General features: G+C 40.8%; 1 protein-coding gene across 2 annotated transcripts in view; it reads right to left on the bottom strand.

The window, feature by feature from the left end:
- TRPC6 (transient receptor potential cation channel subfamily C member 6) overlaps positions 1-12,414 on the bottom strand; it is a 99,052-nt gene extending 86,638 nt beyond the window's left edge. Inside the window, exon 1 of one of the 2 annotated variants that reach the window (XM_061991666.1) lies at positions 11,945-12,414. In XM_061991666.1, coding sequence (XP_061847650.1) covers positions 11,945-12,087 — 143 coding nt within the window. In that variant the 5' untranslated portion in view covers positions 12,088-12,414. Of the gene's footprint in view, positions 1-11,820; positions 11,869-11,944 lie in introns of those variants that run through there. The other variant, XM_061991684.1, reaches the window with a different exon arrangement.
- Positions 12,415-20,478: the final 8,064 nt, after the last annotated feature.

Here is a 20,478-nt window from a genome sequence, read left to right on the forward strand (position 1 = left end):
TCTATATTTTTTTTAATACAGAATCTTCTCAGAAAGAGTATAGACTCATCTTCAGAAACTGATGTTCCTCTCCCACTCTAATTTTTGCTTGTTTTATTTGTTGCTTAAATGTCAGTTCCAGATTGTGCTATTCTTCCTCCGCCATACCTGTCACGTTGCTGTAACTCCTTAGTCTTTCCTGGCCAGCAAGAGGCTGTTACAGACTCTCAGCCTCACCGACATTCATGCCATAACACACACACATTGCAACCCAACCTTTCCATAGATTTTAATGTTATGTGGTTCAGTTTTTAGTTTTTAAGATGCTAAAGTGAGCATACCAACATGAGGCCATACAAACTATCTAGTATCCTTGGAAAGCTTCATCTTACCCACACTACTTTAAAATTAAGTTATATTAAGTAACTTTGTTAGCACTACTGCACTTTGCTCCAGTTTCTGTCAGTGATCATTGCATTTTTTTAGTTCAGATTTCTACACTTAAGAGAGACAGGAAAACAAAACTGTATATTGTAAGGAGAGAAGTACAATTCTCTCACTTGAGAAATCTACAAGAGCAGCAGTCATCAAAAACTGTCTTGAGAAATTAACAGGAAACTTGTACTTACAGGGAGAATAAAAGAGCTACAGAGAGGAAGAGTCATTGCTGCCAAACAGCAGCCTGCTCTTTGCATCTGATTTGTCAAGATAATTTAGAGTAGAACTTAAATGTTTAGATGAAAATTTAAGAAGTTCTACTGCAAATGTCCTCAAGTATCCCACTCCCATAGAGTTAATTTAATTTCATCAACCTGGTACTGTGAAGTACATTGATCTTATAGAGAGCCTGAACCCTCAGACACTCTAGTCCATTTGATCCTACAGGACAGGGGAAAGCAAAAGCCAGGCAGTGGTTCTGGTGCTGGCAGATCCATGAGCATGGAGACTCATCTGTTGCTTCAGAGCTAATAAATCCAGCAAGGAAAAAAAAAGCCTTCAACCAATATGCAATCCAATAAACTCAGCAAGTGCAAATAATTAACTAGAAATTTCTAGTACATGTGATATTTCATAAATATTTTTAAATGCTTGAAAATTGAATGTAATTTTAAATTAGCTCAAGGAAATACTGCATAAACCCAAAGATCAGCAGACTGAAACTAAACTAATACAGAAAATCAATTGTTGCCTTGCAAAACAGAAGGGAAAATTGGTTTGTAGTCTTTGATCATGAAAAATAGCTGGTTAGTAACAATTCTCAAAGCAGCTCACCGTTTTCTGAAAGGACTAAAACCAAATCAAAACAAATCAATACAATGGTTCCGATCCCATGTAATTCACTGAACATGGTTATAAACTAACAGAATATGACCTTAAATGTTGGCATATACTGAAAATGCTTAGGAGGGGAAAAAAAAAGCCTGCAGTCCACTATTTAATGAGCATCTCGATCTTTCATGTCACTCATCTTCCTGTCTGATGGGGCTCACAAGTCAACACATTTCTCTCAAGTTCTGCAGTTTCCTGTGGAATGGATGCAGGAGCCCATTGCTAAGTGATCAGACGCTGCCTTCATCACAAGCCCCCACTCATAAATGTGCTTCTATTACATGTGACTTGGCGCGTGCGTGGGCATATGGGGATGGGAGGGCACTTTCCCATTTCATGATTAGCAGAGAAATGGTAATTTTGACATTCATGGCACGAGTCTCAATGGCACGAGACTCAATGGCACAGACCTCCCAAGCTTTGCAATACCAGCTTCCAAAGCATCCTCCCAGAAGGTGCACCTCCTGCTACTACCTTGCTGGTAGTACCACTGGTATGTTCCCCTGCCAGCTGTCAGGTGCTGTAGAGGTGTTTAATTGATGCAATCCATGATTTAAAATACCACTGTTGTCAGAATTACTGTCCCTGCTGCCAAGTGCCCAGCAGCTGGAAGGCTGACAGTTGGACTCTGTGCAACGTGCCTGTTCACAACGCGCTTCAAGAGCCTTACAAAAAGCACCAAGGGCTGGATTATTACCACTTGCCAGGCCTAAGGCATAGACACGGCATAGGGCTAACAAAGTTTAGCAGTCTGGCCTGGCTACCTGTTCTAAAGAAGGGGAGAAAAAATGTCTATAGAAGAGCAGAAATATGTACACCACAGGCAAAAATCTTACAGAAAAGAAAGAAAATGTAAGTCATTCTTCAAAGATGAGGGAATTTTCCCATTTGAAGGGCTTCTAAGCAACCATCATTCATAAATTCTGTCAACATGCACGACAGGAGGAACCCAGACTGGATGTGGAGGAAAGTCAGCACAACTAAGTGTCCATTTGAACTTACACCAGTGCTGACAGAAGATGGGAGGCAACAGAGCAGCACTGGAGTCCACCCTATCAGTCTGCTGGACACACACCTATTTGATAGGTAAGCTGATCGAGATGCATAAAAATAACATTTTCGGATGAACTTGGATGGTTGTGGCTGCGAAGCCTTTTTGCATCTCCTCGGTCTCAGGCTAGTTACATTCCAGCTCAGAGTTACATACTGCCAGCTTGCACATGGTGGGGCTGTAAGAGTCATGGGGAAATTAAGGTCCTCTCTTTTCAAAGTAACAATCCAACTGGCTCCATAGCAGTTTGCCCTTATTAGCAGCAGATAACCAGCATCTCATTGGAAATACATGAGGTCTCCTGGGCAGCTCAGGGATTGCAACCTGCCATATGCACAAGTACTGACATATCACAAGTGAGCCAAGCATAAATCTCTTGGAATAGGTATTTGTGCACATGGTCAGGTGGGGTTGCTACTGCTGCTGGTCATTTACAATGGGGTCAGTTTGTATTATGAATCTGCTGAACATCTGGACCATCCAGCAAAACTCCAACTACCTGCAAGAGACCAAGACTTAAAAGAATATGAGGAGCCATCTTTAAGAGATGAACGGTTTAATTCGGGATTTGGTAATAAAGCAGAAAAGTTTCATGGAAATTCTCCAGTATGAATAGTCTGTAAACTTGCTAGTGCTGCATCATGCAGACCTTGTGATCTGTACTCTGTTTTATGGGTGATGGATCTACTTGGTGATTCACAATTACTTTTATTATTATTCTTTTTCATTTTTCTTTTATCACTGCTATTCCACATTAAAAGAAAGTGGCCCACAGCAAAGCTTTCACACAACATATCCATATCCACAATACTGCTATTTTGGGGTTTTTTTTAAACAAAAGGAAATTACATTTAACTCTTAAAAGAAAACAAGCTATCCACATGACAATTTTTGATATGCAGTTCCTCTTCTACTCCACTTACTTGGGGTTCTTGTACCCAAACTCATATATATAAATATATATATATACACTTTTAACTCATATTTCACTCCTAGTGCCAAAACTTGTTGCTTTTTTTAAAAATAATGTTGACAAATGTTTATTTTGATATCTTGGGTTGAGGAGCTCAACAGAGCTGTGCTTCCAGTTGTACTAATGGTATGAAAAAGGTAATTGTATAGAAATAAATACAGAAAATAAACCCAGATTTAAATTAGTCATTTTCATGTTAATAATTTCTATTTCACTAAAAATAGTGTGCTTGATTATGTATTTAAATTGTCATTGCTAAATAAATAATCATCATTCTACTGAAAGACAAAAATGTTAATTCATCCCAGAGAAAACTGTATCTAATTTAATTATCACTAAGCTATTTGTCCACATTTGATCATCAAAACCTACATTTAAATACTGCTTATCAAAGCAAATCCTTTAAGCCTCCTGTTGAGTGGGCTCTGTGTGCAAGTGTCTACACTCCCACGTATGTGCACAAACATGGATGTAAGACTCATTGTATGCACTTTATATTCTTATGCCCTTTGCTAAGTCGTTGCTTTGCATTGCATCACAGTTTGAGGCATAAAACTCAGTTATAAAGGATTTGATGAATTTATTTAACTGCCAAAATATTCTTTTGCTTATGTTTGCAGAGCTGGCAAGTCTAAACACAGCATGATGAGGTAGACCCACCAGGCCAAGTCACCTTTATTTGGAGATACTGATAGTTGGCAGGAATTCTTCCAGTAGCCAGTTATAATAACCTTCAGTTTCTGTGGTGGTATATGCTGCTGGGAGGGTGTTTGACAAAGAACATACTTGTTATTAACATTTACAGCAAAAAGTATGCCATATATATCCCACACATTTCTTAATCACTACTCCACTTGTATTTACATGGAAAGCTTCCAGTTTTATAAAATTAGGGCCCACAAGGAGGTGACTTTCATTTGTTTCATAACTATGTAAGAATGATCCTCAAATACATTCTTTTCTTAAGAAAGGGTATAAATAAACCTACAGAAATACTGCAATGGGACAAGCAAAATCAATTATGAAGTATTAGCATAGGAAACCATTCAGGTAATGCAGCTGGCCAAAGGAAGTTCACTGTTAAATTAATGTGCATATGCAATGACTACAAAAGTGCCTAATAACTAAACCAAGCAAATCCCACAGGTCTTCACCAAAAAACAACATATGTGGTTCAATTCACCTTTGAGAGGTAATTTTCAGGCTGTATACCAGTTTCTGCATAAGCTCCCTGTTTTTTCAAACAGCTTCAAAGGATAAAATTATCTCATAGAAGGCTCCACTCACAGAATACTGAGTCTGCCCCCGGGATGAGATGGAATGGAACATGGTGAAGATCACTGAACCAGCATCTATCCTTGGTCAGGATCATGCACTGTAGGGACTGAGCTGTGAGGGTAAGCTAGAGCCATACTCACTAGCAACAGACCTCAGCTCTCCAAGGTTCTAAAAGAAACCTTTATTGAGTGTCTTATCCCAAACAAACCCACAGTTATGGCTTCTTTTTAACTCGTTTCTGATGAGGCAGGAAATATCAAACCATGTGATTGATACTATTTTGCTAATTAACCTGTCAAGATGAAATATCACCAAAACTATATTTCCTTTTGATTTAAAATAGAATATTTATTTGTTATTCTTCATTTGGATTTAAAAAATATATTTCAGGAAAAAAGACAGAACTCAACATTATGCATATCTTTAATTCAAAGTGAAACATTCTCTTCTAGATAATTGTAGGAAATGCAGAGGGAACTAAAAGCTGTATTTACTGGAGCTCTGTAATAATGGTGATGTTCTTTTACCCAGACTTCAGGGATTAAATTCAGTCACCCAGACTCTAAGCAATGCAGTCATGATTTTTGTTTCCCTTTACCCAGTAGGTCCATTAGTCCTAATTCATAGGAAAGTGTTCCATCCTCTACAAAAGCAAATTACTCCCCTCCATACTCTTATACCATTTTGCTTTCAACAAAACTATTGCAACATATTTTCAGAGGAAAGACCACCTCAGCAAACAGACTAACAATCTGAAACACAGCTGCCACATTGCACAGTACTCCCTGAAGACATTATGTCTAATGAAGAGTCTGGGAAGGTAATTTTATAGGTCATTTCAAGCATGACAGTGCAGGCTTGAAATAAAAATTATGTCAATAGCAGAAACTGTTACATTGCAAGCAGGAAACAAATTATTAAACATATTGTTTAACAAAATAAAGCAGTTTAAAGTATGTATAGGGTTTGATAGTGCCAAGAAACACTTGATCAGAAAACCACAAAGCTGAGGAATAACCTGCACCTCAAGGCAGCTACACACATAAGAACCTTTTTTGCCCCTATTCCCATCTGATAATTTGCATGCCTCATTTACAACTAGCATTTTGATGCATAATTATCCTTCCTCACATGTGCAATAGAACATATTTATTTTTCACAATGAAAAATATTTTGAAGTATAAATAAGCAATTTAACCAGATGTCTGACTGAATTAGTGTATTCTCACTAGCTTAGTACGCTGACAATCTGTAACACTTCTTTTAGTGGAGAAATTTACACACAAGTACTATTACTTTCAAATCCCACTGCACATCAGCACTCAGATTTGGAGTTCAACCTTAAAAAATGCACTTTCCAGTCTGTTTTGTATTAAAAAATTGGGCTCTTTGACAATGAAATAATTGCACAAGACGGAAAAAAAGCATCCATGTTTTTGTATTTCAGGAGGTAATCTCCTGACATGTATGTCACAATGTATTTTTTGATACATTAGGGTGAGATTTCATGATGAGATGGAAGACTACTAGAAATAAAGTGTTTACTTGCATATCATTTCTAATATACAATTATTAAATTCTTTAAAAGTATCCTCCTCTTTTGGAAACCATTTCATTAAAAATTAAATAGCTTGCAAATAGCTTGAAGTGTGTTTTTCCAACCAGAAGTTCTGAATTCTAAAGGAAGGCAAGATTTTTCAGCACGAAATCCCATTAGAATTTCATTTTGCACCACACTGCAAAAAAAACATTAAATCTTCTATCCAATTCCTGCCAAAACAGTGTGACCTTATTTGGCACAGCTGCTGAGCCCAAGATTCCTTTGCTAAAGTTTTGTTTACAACAAAGGTAGCAGCTACCTCAGACACAGAAAAGCTGCTCAGAAAAAGCAGTACTGAATTCATACTCATTCAACATGACACACATTGCTAAGCATGGGTAATGAAACTCAAAGAAAGCCTCAAATAAATAAGTAAGTCTGTCAAGTCTCTTGCTAGTCACAGTCAGTTAACGTTGACAGGTTAGTTGTTCAAACATTTTTCCAGTTTACAGGTGATTTAATGTTTGAGCACACTTTACTGTCTCAGCCTAAACATAACCGAATAATCCATAAAATCACAGAATCATTACTGTTGGAAAAGACCTTTAAGATCATCAAGTCCAACCACTAACCTCACACTGCCAAGCCACTAAACTAAACCAAATCCCTCAGTACTTTATCTATGCATCTTTTGAGTATCTCTAGGGGTGGTGACTCCACCTCCTCCCTGGGCAGCCTGTTCCAATGCTTAATACTTTCACCCTCTTGGTGAACATGTTCTTCCTAATGTCCAATCTAAACCTCCCCTGGTACAATATGAACCCATTTCCTCATGTTCTATCATTCATTACTGGAAAGAAGATATCGACCCTCACCTCACTGCAACTCCCCTTCAGGTAGTTGTAGAAAATGACCATGTCTCCTTTCAGCCTCCTCTTCTCCAGGCTAAACATCCCCAGCTGCCTTGGCCACTCCTCACCAGACGTTCTCTAGACCCTTCATCAGCTTTGTTGCCTGTCTCTGGACACACTCCAGCACCTTCACGTTCTCATAGTGAGGGGCCCAGAACTGGACACTGTATTTAAGATGTGGCCTTCTTGGCCACCCGGGCACACTGCTGGCTCATGTTCAGCTGGATGTTGATTAACACCCCCAGTGTCATCTGCAAATTTACTGAGGGTGCATTCAATTCCTTCATCCAAATCTTTGATAAAAATGTGAAATAGAACAGGTGCAAGCACCGAGCTCTGGAGAACACCACTGGTGACGAGCCAACAACTGAATTTAACTCCATTCACTATGACTCTCTCGACTCAATGCCATGGTTTTTAGCAAGGTGCCTCTTTTGCTTGGTAACAGGGGGAGCGAGTTGCAGGGAAGACCCTGTAAAGAGTTTTTGGACTCTCTCCCTGCTCTTGGGTTCAGACCCAGCTCCAGCCCGGCTGGGCCAATCTGGCACCTCTGTGATCACTATTCAGGGACAGGAATTTGAAGTGCTGGCAGGAGGTGTAAGAGAGGTACAAGTTGGAGGCGACCACACGGTCCCCACAGCAGAGAAGAAGGAAGGAGGAGCATCAGACCAGAGACCCCTCTGCAACTTGTGGTGAGGACGCAGGCTGTGCCCCTGCAACTCATGCAGGGCAATGGCAGGACTGAGAGCCACCACCAGCTCCGTGTGAGTGCGCCTGGACAGGCGAGAGACTGTGTGAGGAGGTGGCCATGGCGCAGGCCATGCTGGAGAGCCTGCAGGCCACAGAGCAGACCCATACTAGAAACAGAAAGGACCTGCAGCCTTTGGGATGAATGCATGTCCTGAGCAGCCCCTGCACGGCTGCAGGGTGTGTGAGGTACCCCACAGAGTTGCAGGGAGGAGTGGTGAGGAGCCCACCTGCCCTGAGGTGAGACAAAGGGCAGAAGTCATTGAAAACACTGACTCAAACCCCCATTCCTTGCCCCCCTGGGCCGTTCAGGAGGGAAGGAGATAAAGACACCAGGATCAGGGTTCTGAGCCTGGGAAGAGGGGAGGGGTGGGGAGAAGGTGGTCTTAAAGGGCTGGTTGTACTCTTCATGGTTGTACCACTCTGTGTTGTTTTATGTTTGTTACATTTTGGGGTTTTAAGGTTATATTTAGTTGGTGTTGCATTAAATTATTTTCTGTTTTCTTCCCCAAGCCTGGTCTGTTTTGTCCCAGACCTTAAGTGGCAATTAAGCCCTCCCTGCCCTTTGGCAATTCTCAGGTCTTTGGTACTTGAGGCTAATAGTGGTCTTTTGTTCCCTGATGGTTCTAAACCATTACACCCAGCCATTCAGCAAATTTTTCACCCATCTCAGGGTAGGTCCATCCAAGCCATGGGCAGCCGGTTTCTCCAGAAGGATGCTGTGGGAGATCATGTTGAAGTCCAGGAAGACTACATATACAGCTTTCCCCTGATCCACTAAGCAGGTCATCTTGTCATAGAAGGAGATCAGATTGGTCAAACAGAACCAACCAATTCTGAATTCATTGATGCATCAAGCCAGCTGGGTTGATCACTGACAATTATTCTAATTTTTAGTAAGATCACACTATCAATGAATCACCTGAAAAATAGCTGGAGGGAAAAAGGCAAACTCTGTCTTTCATTAAACAATTATTTCCTCTTATAAAAGGACTGTATATCAAAGCTGAAGAGTAATACCACTAAACCAAAGCAGCTTTAGCTACGAATACAATAAATAATTCTCTTAAAATCGTTATTTTAGAATCCAGCCACTACAGCACTTAAAGGCACCCACAAAACAACACATGGAAACACATTCTAGAAACAACACACACAATAATGTCAGCACTAGCACTAGATCACCACTTGACAAAAACTATTCCTTGGTATTAGACCACTTTTCAAGCAACAGTCACAAGCCATATTACACCAGCAAGTGTATTACCCTCTCAATAATGTTTAAAAGGAGGCATACTTCAGTAGTTTCTTTTTTTTTTTTTCCATCAGCTGTACTCTGCACTGCTGTTCTGCATTAATCACCATCACACAAGATATTCCTGGGGCATTTTTGCACATGCGAATGATTCCTATAATTTTCCAGTTAATTTGAAAAAAATACCTTTAAGAATTGGATATATCAAGAAATACTCTAAATGAAATGTAAATAGCTTTAGTTAAAACATTTTAATATACCAGTTGATGTAATCTGGAGGATTATTTTCTTGTGTTTGCATTTAAGTGTGGATGTACCATTACATCAAGGGACATGTAGCTCTATCTCAATGGACAAACCCACAGACTTTGTCGTTTAGACTCATGATCCAATAGGCAGCAAGGATTCATAGGAGGACTTTAATGAAAAAATAAAGCACTCAGCAGTATGACCAGCTCCCTGAACTGCTGCATTTCTGGAGAAATAGCAGGAGAATAAAACAGTGACAAAGCATGTATGGACCGACAGATAAGGCACACACACTGAGTTCAAGTAAATTCACAGCACATGAAAGACTTATTTGACATTATTTATCTGTCAGTGTAAAGCATGCTCTTCATCAGCAATATTGTCAGGATCTCCAGAGACCTTATGACTCCACAGGTACCAAGTAAGATTCACGTAAGAGGTAAGATCTCAAGTCTTACAAAGATTCACTCTCTATCATTACAACATCAGAAAAAAATGGTCATTTGAAGATTTTGAAATAGAGGAACATATTCTTACTGCATGTAGATGACAAAGATTATAAACAGTGTATCCTAAACACAGGCCACCTGATTATGTTCTTGGCCATTTGAAGGCCACTAGTGAAACTAATGACTTCTGCTGAAAAGACAGATTCACAGTGTACATAGAGCACAATGTCGGTGGAATTTAGGCGGGAGAATTCCAAACCTGTACTTAGTAATCACCATACCCTGGAGGAGTCCATACTCCCTGAATTCATCCCTGCTAGCCAAGGAAGTCCTTGCAGCAGTTGCATGTAGGTATCATTTACGGTGCCTGCGAAGTGACTACTTTCCACAAGTAAAGAAGCCCCAAGTGACAGCTTCCCTGTGCCTAATGTACATTTAAAAACTAAACAAAACAAGCATTGTCCACTAAAGCACCCTTTTTAGTAATGATTATATAAATCTCAGAAGGTATATTACTCAAATTTATACCCACCATACATTTCAAGTTTCTTCTGTCTATCTGTCAAAGTCTTATGGGAATTCTCCATCAGAGAGGGACTCCAGCGTCCTGAATCTATCTGTACCACAGAATCAGTCACCTAAGACCTTGACATAACATAACTGCAGATAAATTCTTGCATTTAGTGCTACTCTAGTTCTACAAAGCAACTTGACTAGCTTGCAGGCCTTCCTTATCACCACTGTGAGATAACAAGAGGCAATCTCCACATTTGTGTCCTAGATCAAGGGCCACTGCTGAAGTAAAAATAGAAGCACTCCACAGACCTTGCAGATTTTGAAAGATGCTTTGAATCCCTTATGCAAAATGTATCCTGTTGTAGGTGCACAACCATTCTGAATGACTACACAGTAATGGAACTTTAGAATTGCCCCATTAGTTCACAGCTCAAGTCCACTAGTCAGAACCAATCTCTGAACTAACTAACCATCTTGAGGCTTTTCTTTGGAAAGCAGTCATTAGACAGATGTATTCATATATTTTGACATAGGGTTTAAGTCCAGCACATAATAATGTATGCTCTTATAGCTACATGAGCACACTAAATTAGTACTCTACAATAACAAGGAACAGCAATACAGTAGAGAATTCTAAAAATTCTGGTTCTCCTTAACTGTTTCTAAATAATCAAAGACAGCTTCCCGTCCAACGTCCAGACAGTTTGGCGAGTGGTTGGTAAGTCCCTCATAGATAAAACAGCAAAAACTATGAGAGGCTGATAACTGGAATTTACCATTTCATCAATAAAACACAACTGCACAAAAGTGCACATCTTCCAGCAATTATCTGAGATTTTAGGACTCATCTTTCATTGCTTAATACCCATTTTCCCCCTCTGTGGGACAGCTTCTCCTCAGAAGCATTAACAAGTGGTAATTACAGACGTCATGCTGACAACATGGGACACTGACAACACTGAATGTCAACTGACCTGGATGTTAAAAATTTCAGTTCCTGGTACCTTTATAATTTATGTTTCATTTAGTTTGTATTCCATATGTTCTTACACACTACTTTAAGTGACAACTACTCGGCAAAACTTTAAGAATGAAATTACAGGAGACTACATGATTTTGATAAAATTCTGTAATGAAAGGATGATGATTTTATGAACATGCCTGTAACGTGCACTCTCTCTGTGGGAGCAACTGATGTTGGAGTTAAAATTTCTGTAACTGTATTAACATTATTAGATACGGTTAGTTTTAAATACAATCCACATCCCTCGCCCCACTCTCCACAGCAAACTGAAGACCTTATAGCGGGGCAGATTGCCGAGGTGTGCCTGGGAAGGACACCTCTGCCACGGGGGTGCCACTGCTGCTCCCCCACCTCTCACAAACACCACTAGCCCGCTCCTCTACCGGGAACGAGGAGTAAAAGTGCCCGAGTCCCCACCGCGGGTCCCGCCGCGGGCTGTGCCCCAGGCGGGGCGCGGCGAGCAGCCCAGCCCGATCCAGCCCAGCAAGCCCTGCCCTGCCCGGCTCGGCCCGCCAGCACCTGTCCCGCCGCTGCCTCTCTCGCTCCAGAGGGAGCTAGCGCAGAGCCCGGCGCCTCGGCCCGCTCCGCACCCGCGCAGGGCGGGAGGAAGAGAGCGACCCCGGTCCGGTCCGGCAGGACTCACACAGGGTAGAAGGCGTAGGGTGGCAGGGCGTTCTCCTCGCTCGGCTCCGCGTCCAGCAGCAGGTAGTCCTGGCTGTCGTTGCGCCGGGTGCCGGCCGCCGGGGAGCCGCTCTTCCGCGGGGCGTAGGGCTGAGCCTGGCTCATGGTGTCCCACGGCGGAGGCGCCCGGACGCGCCGCGGCTGCCTCCCCTCACAGCGACGCGCGGCACTGCGGCTCCGCCGCCTCAGCGCTCCGCGGCCGCCGGCGGAGGGAGGGGAGGAGAGTGGTGGGCAGTGCGGGGGGTCGGTCCCGCGGCGCCCGGCCGGGGGTAACTATGTCACCCGGTGCCGCCGCCGCGGGATTCAGGCGCCGCTCGGAATGGGCGCAGCAAAGTTTGTGGCACGTCAGCCGGCGTGGCAGTCCGCGGCTGGCGGGAGGGGGCGGGAGGGCGCAGGACGGCGAGGTCCGCTCGCCTCCCCTGAGGGGCCGCGGTGCCTCCTCCGCCCCCGCTGGCTCCCGCCCGGTGCCGCCGGCTCCGAGCCTGCCCCGCCGCGGCGGCTGCTGTCGCCGGTCCCGCAGAGCCCCGCCGGCGCGGAACGCCTGCCGCGGGTCACCGCCTCACCTGCGCTTGCGGGGCGCGGCCGCCCGAGTCGAAGCGTGTGACCTCGCACTTTGAAACACTCCGCAACGAGGGGCTGCAGGCTAAAGATAACCTCTGCAGGGACCATGCTTGCCTTCAGCCGCGTTCTGTACAGGGGAGCCCACGGGGGTCAGAAAAAACTCCCCCAGAAGTGACCCAGTGGAACGTGGCAGAGCGGCTGGGCAGCAGGAGCAGCCCCTCTCGCTGCGTTACAGCTTGGAAATACAGCATGGGTCTTTTTGTGACCTTTTACAAAAACTGTTCACCTGTTTCATAGCAGAGTTTGTTTTTTCTCACTTCTAGTAATTTCAGGTAAGAGCAAGGGCAAAATATAACCTTTCTTGGGAAAAAAAAAAAAGCCAACCCAGTACTTCCATGGTGATAACACTTCAGCAAAACTCAGTTCACCTGTATTTCTCAGTTCTGCTTCAGTGGTACCACTTTGATGATATTCTTACTTTACTTATGTAGATTATAATAGCTAAAATATACTAGCATACTTATAAACTTTTCTAGGGAAAAAATGCAGGCACTGAAGAAACACTATGTGACCTATAGATGTCTTTCACATTAAACATATTTAGTATTTTGTAAGGGGATATTTGTAACTAAATATTGTACAGGTAAAAGTAATTGCATCCAAATAAAACCTCTCCCTCATCCCCAGATATGTTCATATATTGAAGCTATTGCCAGTGTTGGAGCAGCACACAGCCTGTTACTCTTCAGGTGTGCACACCTTCCCCTAATTCGATGACATGGAGAACCTAACAAAGCAAACCCCGGCACAATCCTTTGCAAAGCGTGCAGGCAGGTTGACATTGCCTGTGCTCTCCATCAGCCTTTGTCAGACCCCAATTTTAATGACAGCCTGAGCCACTGAGACTTGTGGCACCTACCAAACTGCACGAGGAGGTATATAAAGAGATCCCCAGCTCACTGAAGTTCTAATGGTACTTATGTGGTCTCTAGATGAGATTCAGAAATACCTACAGTCAAAAGTAATTCCACAGTTGCTCAAAGTTCTTGAAATTTCTTTTGTCCTCATGGTTATGGCTCTTAAAATTAGACTCTAATGGGTTTTAGAAACATCTGTTTCTTTGCAAAACTTTTTTTTTCTGTTAAAGAATATTTTTTTTTAATAGGAGGTTTAGTAGCAATGTTGTTGTGTATTTTATAGTTGTCACGCTAATTCTTCTTTAATATTACTGTAAAAACAGAAATTACAAAGTTATGTGCAGGCTTTGCATTTGAGAAATATGGTGTTGATAATACTTGAAATTGTCAGTAACAGAGTACTTTGTGATGGGGGGAATTTTAATGTGTTCCACTGCTCCTGTGCATAACCTTTTCATTTCACCTGTCCTGTTATGAAGATACAGTGCTTCTCCACTTAGACTTTTCTGAATAGTCCTAAAATATTTGCAGACATTTTTTATTTCTCCATTTCATTTCAACTGCTCTATTTGATACTAGGGTGATGTCTCAGATCCTCTCTTCTAGGTGCTTTTTTATCCTCTGGTACATTTACTACTTTTTTAAATTCAGCACCATCACAGAATCTTAAGGGTTCGAAAGGACCTCGAAAAATCATCTGGTCCAACCCCCACTGCCAAAGCAGGACCACTAAGAGTAGGTCACACAGGAACTTGTCGAGGTGGTTTTTTTAATGTCTCCAGAGGAGACTCCACAGCCCATCTGCGTAGCCTGTTCCAGTGCTCCCTCACCCTCACAGTGAAGAAATTCTTCCTCGTATTTCTTTGGAACCTCTTGTGTTCCAGCTCCTACTTTACTGATGGGTTATCAGATCCTTTGATTTCAGAGCCTGCTCATCCACTTTCTCTGAGTTTTTTGGCTGTTTCCTTCAGTCTTCTACTTAATGTCTGAATGTCCCTAAGATTATTTCCCATCTTCTCCATGTTACTTGTGCATCTCTCAGCTTCTGTATGACATTTCTCATTTTCTCAGGTGCTTCCCGACCTAGATACCAAGCCTTACTCGATCTTCATTCGGCCTCATAAGCTCTGGTATCATTCTAAGCACTCTTTCTCATCTATCCCAAATCTTCCACAAATTCTGAAGCCATAGTCATTAAGTTGTAGCGATGGCTGTTGTGGTTCTGTTCAGATCATGTCACAACAGTATCACTAATGAAAAGCAAAAGAAAACATCTGTAGAGCTGATATTCCATGAGAATATCAGCCAACTTCAACAACAAACCCTACCTCTGTATTTTTAGTCACAATTAACCACAAACAGCTGCTTCTGAGTATTTGATAGCAGAAACATGGTAGCCTTGTGAACTCTTCCAGTTCTTGGTCATCTCAGTAAAAGCTTTTTTATTATTTCAGATTAACAGCATGTGATGGTCTTGGTCATTATTTTTTTGAGACAGGTTGGTTATTTTGGTCCCTCATGTTTCATATCATGGCTGTCAAAATGAACTAAAAAAGGAATCTTTACAGAGAGGCAAGTGAACAGGCACTGGGCCATACATCTTTCTTGGAACAGAAAAAGTTCCTATTACCTTGCAAACAGTGAAAAATATTGTGCTTATATTTTTGTATTCAGTCTGTTAGTAAATGAAATATCTATGTTTTTCCATCCCTACATGCTTGTCAAGTAGGAATTTCATCTAGGAAACCACTTCAGTATAATGAATATCTGTTCCACTTCATCAAGGATTGGTAGGACTTGCTAAGTTGAAGAGCTGTGTGATTCTTCAGAAACATTGGGCAGCTCAAATGATAAGAACTGAAAATGTTCGCCACCTTTGAAAAAGTTTATGAGCTGAAATTCTGAATCTTTACAACTTGATTTATATATAAAAAAAAATCTCTTTCAATGTACAATAACAGCTGTGTAAACTTGGTTGTCTGGTTACAGAATGAAGACAGGCAGCACTATGGGAGTGGGCCATGTTAGAAAAGAACGTGCCTTCTGAAGTCTGTGAAGATGATGCAAACTCTCATTAAAGGTGGTGTGTCCCATTGCACTTATGGTCCTTTGGATGCATTTCTGTCAGAATAGTTCAGGATATAGGAGTGAATTTGCATCTGTTTCCTTCTCTGAGTAACAGTCTAGGGATGATGATCCATTCTGTAACTATCTGAAGGCTATTGAGGTTACAGAGAATTACTGTGGATGGCAAGATGCCGGGATGAAGAAGCAAGAAGTGATCTGTCCTTTCTGTGAGAGAAAAGTAAAGAGATTCCTATCAAACAGTATGACATTAACTGCTAATTAGACTTCTTGCAAATCTTTATAACATCAAAATTAAATATATATAAAATAATATATATAATTTATGTCGTTATGGCTTTGCTAATGACTTGTTTTTTCTTTTGCAAAGATAATCAACATATGTTATTTTTTTAATGAATTACAAATTATAGATCTTTATTTAGTGTTTCATTAGACATTTTAACTGCAAATGAGATTACAATGAAGTCTCTCTAGGTGTTGAAGAAAGAACTAGAGAAAAGAGCCATTTTTTCAGAGTCTATATTGGGTTTACATGGCAAGGCTTTAGTAGTAGCTGGGCTACAGGGTGGCTTCTGTGAGAAGCTGCTGGGAGCTTACCTCATGTCTGATACAGCCAATGGCAGCCACCTACAAGATGGACCTATTGCTGGCCAAGGCAGAGCCCAGCAGCGATGGTGGTAACACCACCTGAAGAACTGCACCTTGCAGAAGGAACGTACGCTGGAGCAGTTTGTGAAGAACTTCAGCCTGTGAGAAGGATTCACATTGGAGAACTTTGTGGAGGACTACCTCCCATGAGAGGGACCCCATGCTGGAGCAGGGGAAATATGGGCAGTACTTCTCACACAAGAGAAAGGAGCAACAGAGACTATCTGAGATAAACTGACCATAACCTCCATTCCCAGTCCCCTGTGCTGCTGGGAGAAAGGTGTTTTAACATATATTTTTTAATTTCTCATTATCCTGCTCTGTTTTTATAGGTAATAAATAGTTTTCCTCAAATTGAATCCAGTTTGCCCATGATAATAATCGGTGAGTGATCTCACTCTGTCCTTGTCTCAACCTACAAGCCTTTCATTACAGTTTCTCTCTTGTCCAGCTGAGGTGGGGAGTGGTAGAGCAGCTTCGGTAAGCACTTGGCATCCAGACAGGATCAGCCCATTACAGCCTTTATCTGACTTGTATACATATTAACTTTTCATTCATCTGACATAAGAAGTCTATAACTCTGATGATACAAACATTGAAAAAATTACCTGTTTAGTGTTTCCCTTATGTGTACCTTTTTAATTACATAATCTGAAGATGCATCTGTTTTGTCAGATAAAAAGAACTGATGTCTTTAGTTTGAAATGGAAGTGTTAGTTTAGAGCTAGCTTAATTGTTCTTGTTACAAACAACAAGCTACAAACTATTCCATCATCCTTCACTAAATCTAGTCTAGTGACTGAGATATTTCTGAAAAGCAGAAACTGAATGCTTATATTCCCTACACAGGAGAAAAGATGAGAGATGGATGACTTACCTGATGACTGACAGGCACATTGCTTAATGCACTACTACAAGTCACTTGGGTACTATGGCAATGAAAGCTGCAAAAGCCATGCAGAATAGTACCATGATTCAGCCTCACTGAATAACTTACATAAAGGTTATCTCTACAGGAGAATATAGGTGCAATTCTCTTGCTCACTCACAGAGTAATCTAAACCTGTTTAGGAACTAAAGTGGCAACCTCAACCAGTATTTTCAAGGAAACTTTTGAGAATTCATAGAGTGATATTTCATTGCTTGTGTTTAGCCAAAGTTTTGTTAGATGAGCTGGTTAGATTCCACTCATGAAGGTACTCCAGCACATGCTGTAGTCATAGATTCTGGCTCTCTGTTTTGCACTGGGAATATTGTCAAAGATAAAATCAAGTAAACCGGGAAAGGGGCAAGTCAGTTTAATTGTGCTATGGCTGAGCATTGTCACTGCTGTGGATGTATCACTTGGAAAGAAAAGTACATTATGCTGGTTTCTTGGAGATGTGAAAGATACATAAATTACCTGCTGGAATTTTTTTCTTACTGCATAGTACAGGACTCAAGACTTGCTTTTTAAAAGCCAGCAAACCACTGACATTCAGTACTTTTGTTAATTCTCTCCATAAAAAAGGTGGAATAACCATTGTCAACCACTAATTCTAATCACGGCTTATTCCTGCGTTTATCTAAATGTGAAAAAGGGCAGAACCATGTTGTGCCACCAAGAAACCATCCCTATTTCTAAAATTCCTTCTTTGTGTGGTCTCTTCTGGCAATGATCCAGCCTACTGCTTCACATTCATCTCTCATATCTGTTCTCCTTCATCCCACAGAATGATGCCTGGATACTTTTATGAAACTGAAATGCAAATTTTAGTCACTGTCACAAATTACATCTGGGCCCTTTTTCTGAAAAGCAGAGCCTGATGAGGAGGTGGACTCAAATGGCTAGTGGATAGATGCACCCAGGTGAGAGCATCAGGACTGGACCACAAATGGTAAAAACATTTTCAAAAACTATTCAAAATGTTTTGGCTAAGAGGACTGGAGTGTTCAGGGGTCTAAGATACTGAAGGACTTTTGCACTGTAAGAGAAAAGGGAGAAAAGTAGGGTTCTCCATGAGAAGGAATTAATTTAAGGATGTGTTCTTACCTGGATACTCAGTGCTCTAGTTTCTGGGCGGTCTGAGATTTCTAGGAGCATTGTCGCTGGACTGTCAGGGATGGACCTACCACCATCACTTAGACATGTGTCCACACACAGAGACTACAGGATCTCACTCAGCCATTATCCTATTTTTTGCTCTTAGAAATACACAGTTCTTTTCCATGCATTTTCACACGAGTTCTGTCATACCACATTTGCCTTGGTTTACATGGTGTAATTAGTAATTGTCAATTAGTTTTAAAAATCTGAAATGCACTAACACCCACTTGTACTGTGTCTACACTGTGAACATCAGTGCAACTGAAATGTTGTCGTTAAATCCATTGCAGTTTCATTACACATAATTTTGTGGGTTTTAGATAAATACTGTGTTTCCAACGCAGTAGTCTGAGGCGTGCTGCTCAAAGATAAAGAACGCTACTAGTCATCAAGCCCCTATTCCCATTACAGATAATAAGATATTCCTTCTATATTATAAGTAAGTAGGAGGATATTGGAAGTCAAAACTAGATAGAATTAAGTGGAAAATATCTTGTTAGTTTCCAAGAAAGAGAAGAAGTATTAATCTCCATAAAGAGGGTCTAAGTAAAGGGATGTTGGACCAGAGATTGTGTATGTTGTGGAAAGCAACAGTAGTCTGACAGAAATCAATAGAACTACAGCATTATTAAATCAGTATGAGATCAAAATTAGATTTTTTTCCTTTATCTACCTCCTGTCATTACATAAAGAAATAAAATATTCTCAGTAACCCTTTGCCCTTTTAATGAATAACGTAAGAGCTTTTCTGTGTATGTTCCATGTTCACTCAAGTTACTGACACCTTTTGTGTCCTACCCAAGTGATTCAAAGCATCTCCTTGATACCTATTTTTAGCACAGGAGTGAAGAACGCGATAAACCGAAGTCTTTGACAAATATACTTTACAGAATCAGTATGTAGTATTCATGCTAAAGATTTGATATCTAGTCCTGCCAATATATAAAGGATAAAAAGGTATCATAAATAGTGAAAAATAAATAAGAACTTTAGCCAAACTCTAGGTGGTCCTGCTCTGGCAGGGGGCCAGGACTAGATCATCTTTTAAAGTCCCTTCCAACCCTTAAGATTCTATGATTCTTAAAACTTCAAACAGATATTGCTGACATTTAACCTTTACTGGCAAAAAGGTGTGTTTGTACCAGAGAATTGCTTAGGTCATTATCAAATACAGCCATAAGCATGATGTGGTTCATAACAGTTGTAGAAGTTTCTATTTATTTTTCATTAAAATGTAAGTGATCTTTATAATTTGAAGGTGTGAAGCTTCTAGTAATCAGAAAAGAATGGTCATTTTTTTGATGTTGAGTACTAGAACTCTTGAGTTAGCCTTGTTGGTTTAACATTCAGGTTTGTCTCTATGTGATATTAAGAGATGAAATCAGTAATTTGTTCTCAAACCAAATACCGTGCATAAGGATGTTATGTCATGATTTTGGGAGAGTGGTTTCCCAGGCTTATTGATCATACTCATATATCAATTATCAGTTTTCTGCACAGCGTAACACTAGCAGTTTTCCGTCTCCTTTGAAAAACAGATAAATTCACAAAAAGTGACAAATATGTTAACAGGAGACCAATATAAAAAATTATTTTATCTTTAAAAGCAGACTAACTGTAGATTACCTCCTAAACATATCTGACTGCTACATCAACTTTATCATTTAGAGATTGTGACATGATGAGTGTTAGTGTTGCCGTGCTACCTTCAAGACAGAGTTTACAGTTATTGATATCCCACTGATTTCATTCTGCTATATTAATAATAGTAGCTCCAAACAATTTCTCTCTAAAAGAAATCTTTTCAAAGTTATACACAAATGATTTTATGTGTTTCCTCTAAATTGCAAATGTTCCTTTAGAGTAAATCAGTTTCTATTGCTTCTTGTTAGCAATGCTCTAGGAAATAAAATAATCTGGTCTGAAATTAGATTCCATTTTACACTTTCTTTAGCTACGAGTAGATGCCTCACTATCTCTTTTAGTGATTTTGGTAGTAGAGGGCTTTAATACTTTGCAGCATTAGTTTTTTGAGGTGATTCCAGCTCTAAAACATAAGATGCTGGGTTTGGATTTTTTTCCTTGTAATTCTAAGATCTGAGAGCATCAGTGTTATGGAGAAAATATGATGCAGAATGTCTTTGAAGTCAGATATGTCCTGAGGAGCCCAGAACTGGACACAATATTCCAGATGAG

This window comes from Colius striatus, chromosome 1 (assembly GCF_028858725.1).
Source record: "Colius striatus isolate bColStr4 chromosome 1, bColStr4.1.hap1, whole genome shotgun sequence".
In the NCBI taxonomy this organism is placed as follows: Eukaryota; Metazoa; Chordata; class Aves; order Coliiformes; family Coliidae; genus Colius; species Colius striatus.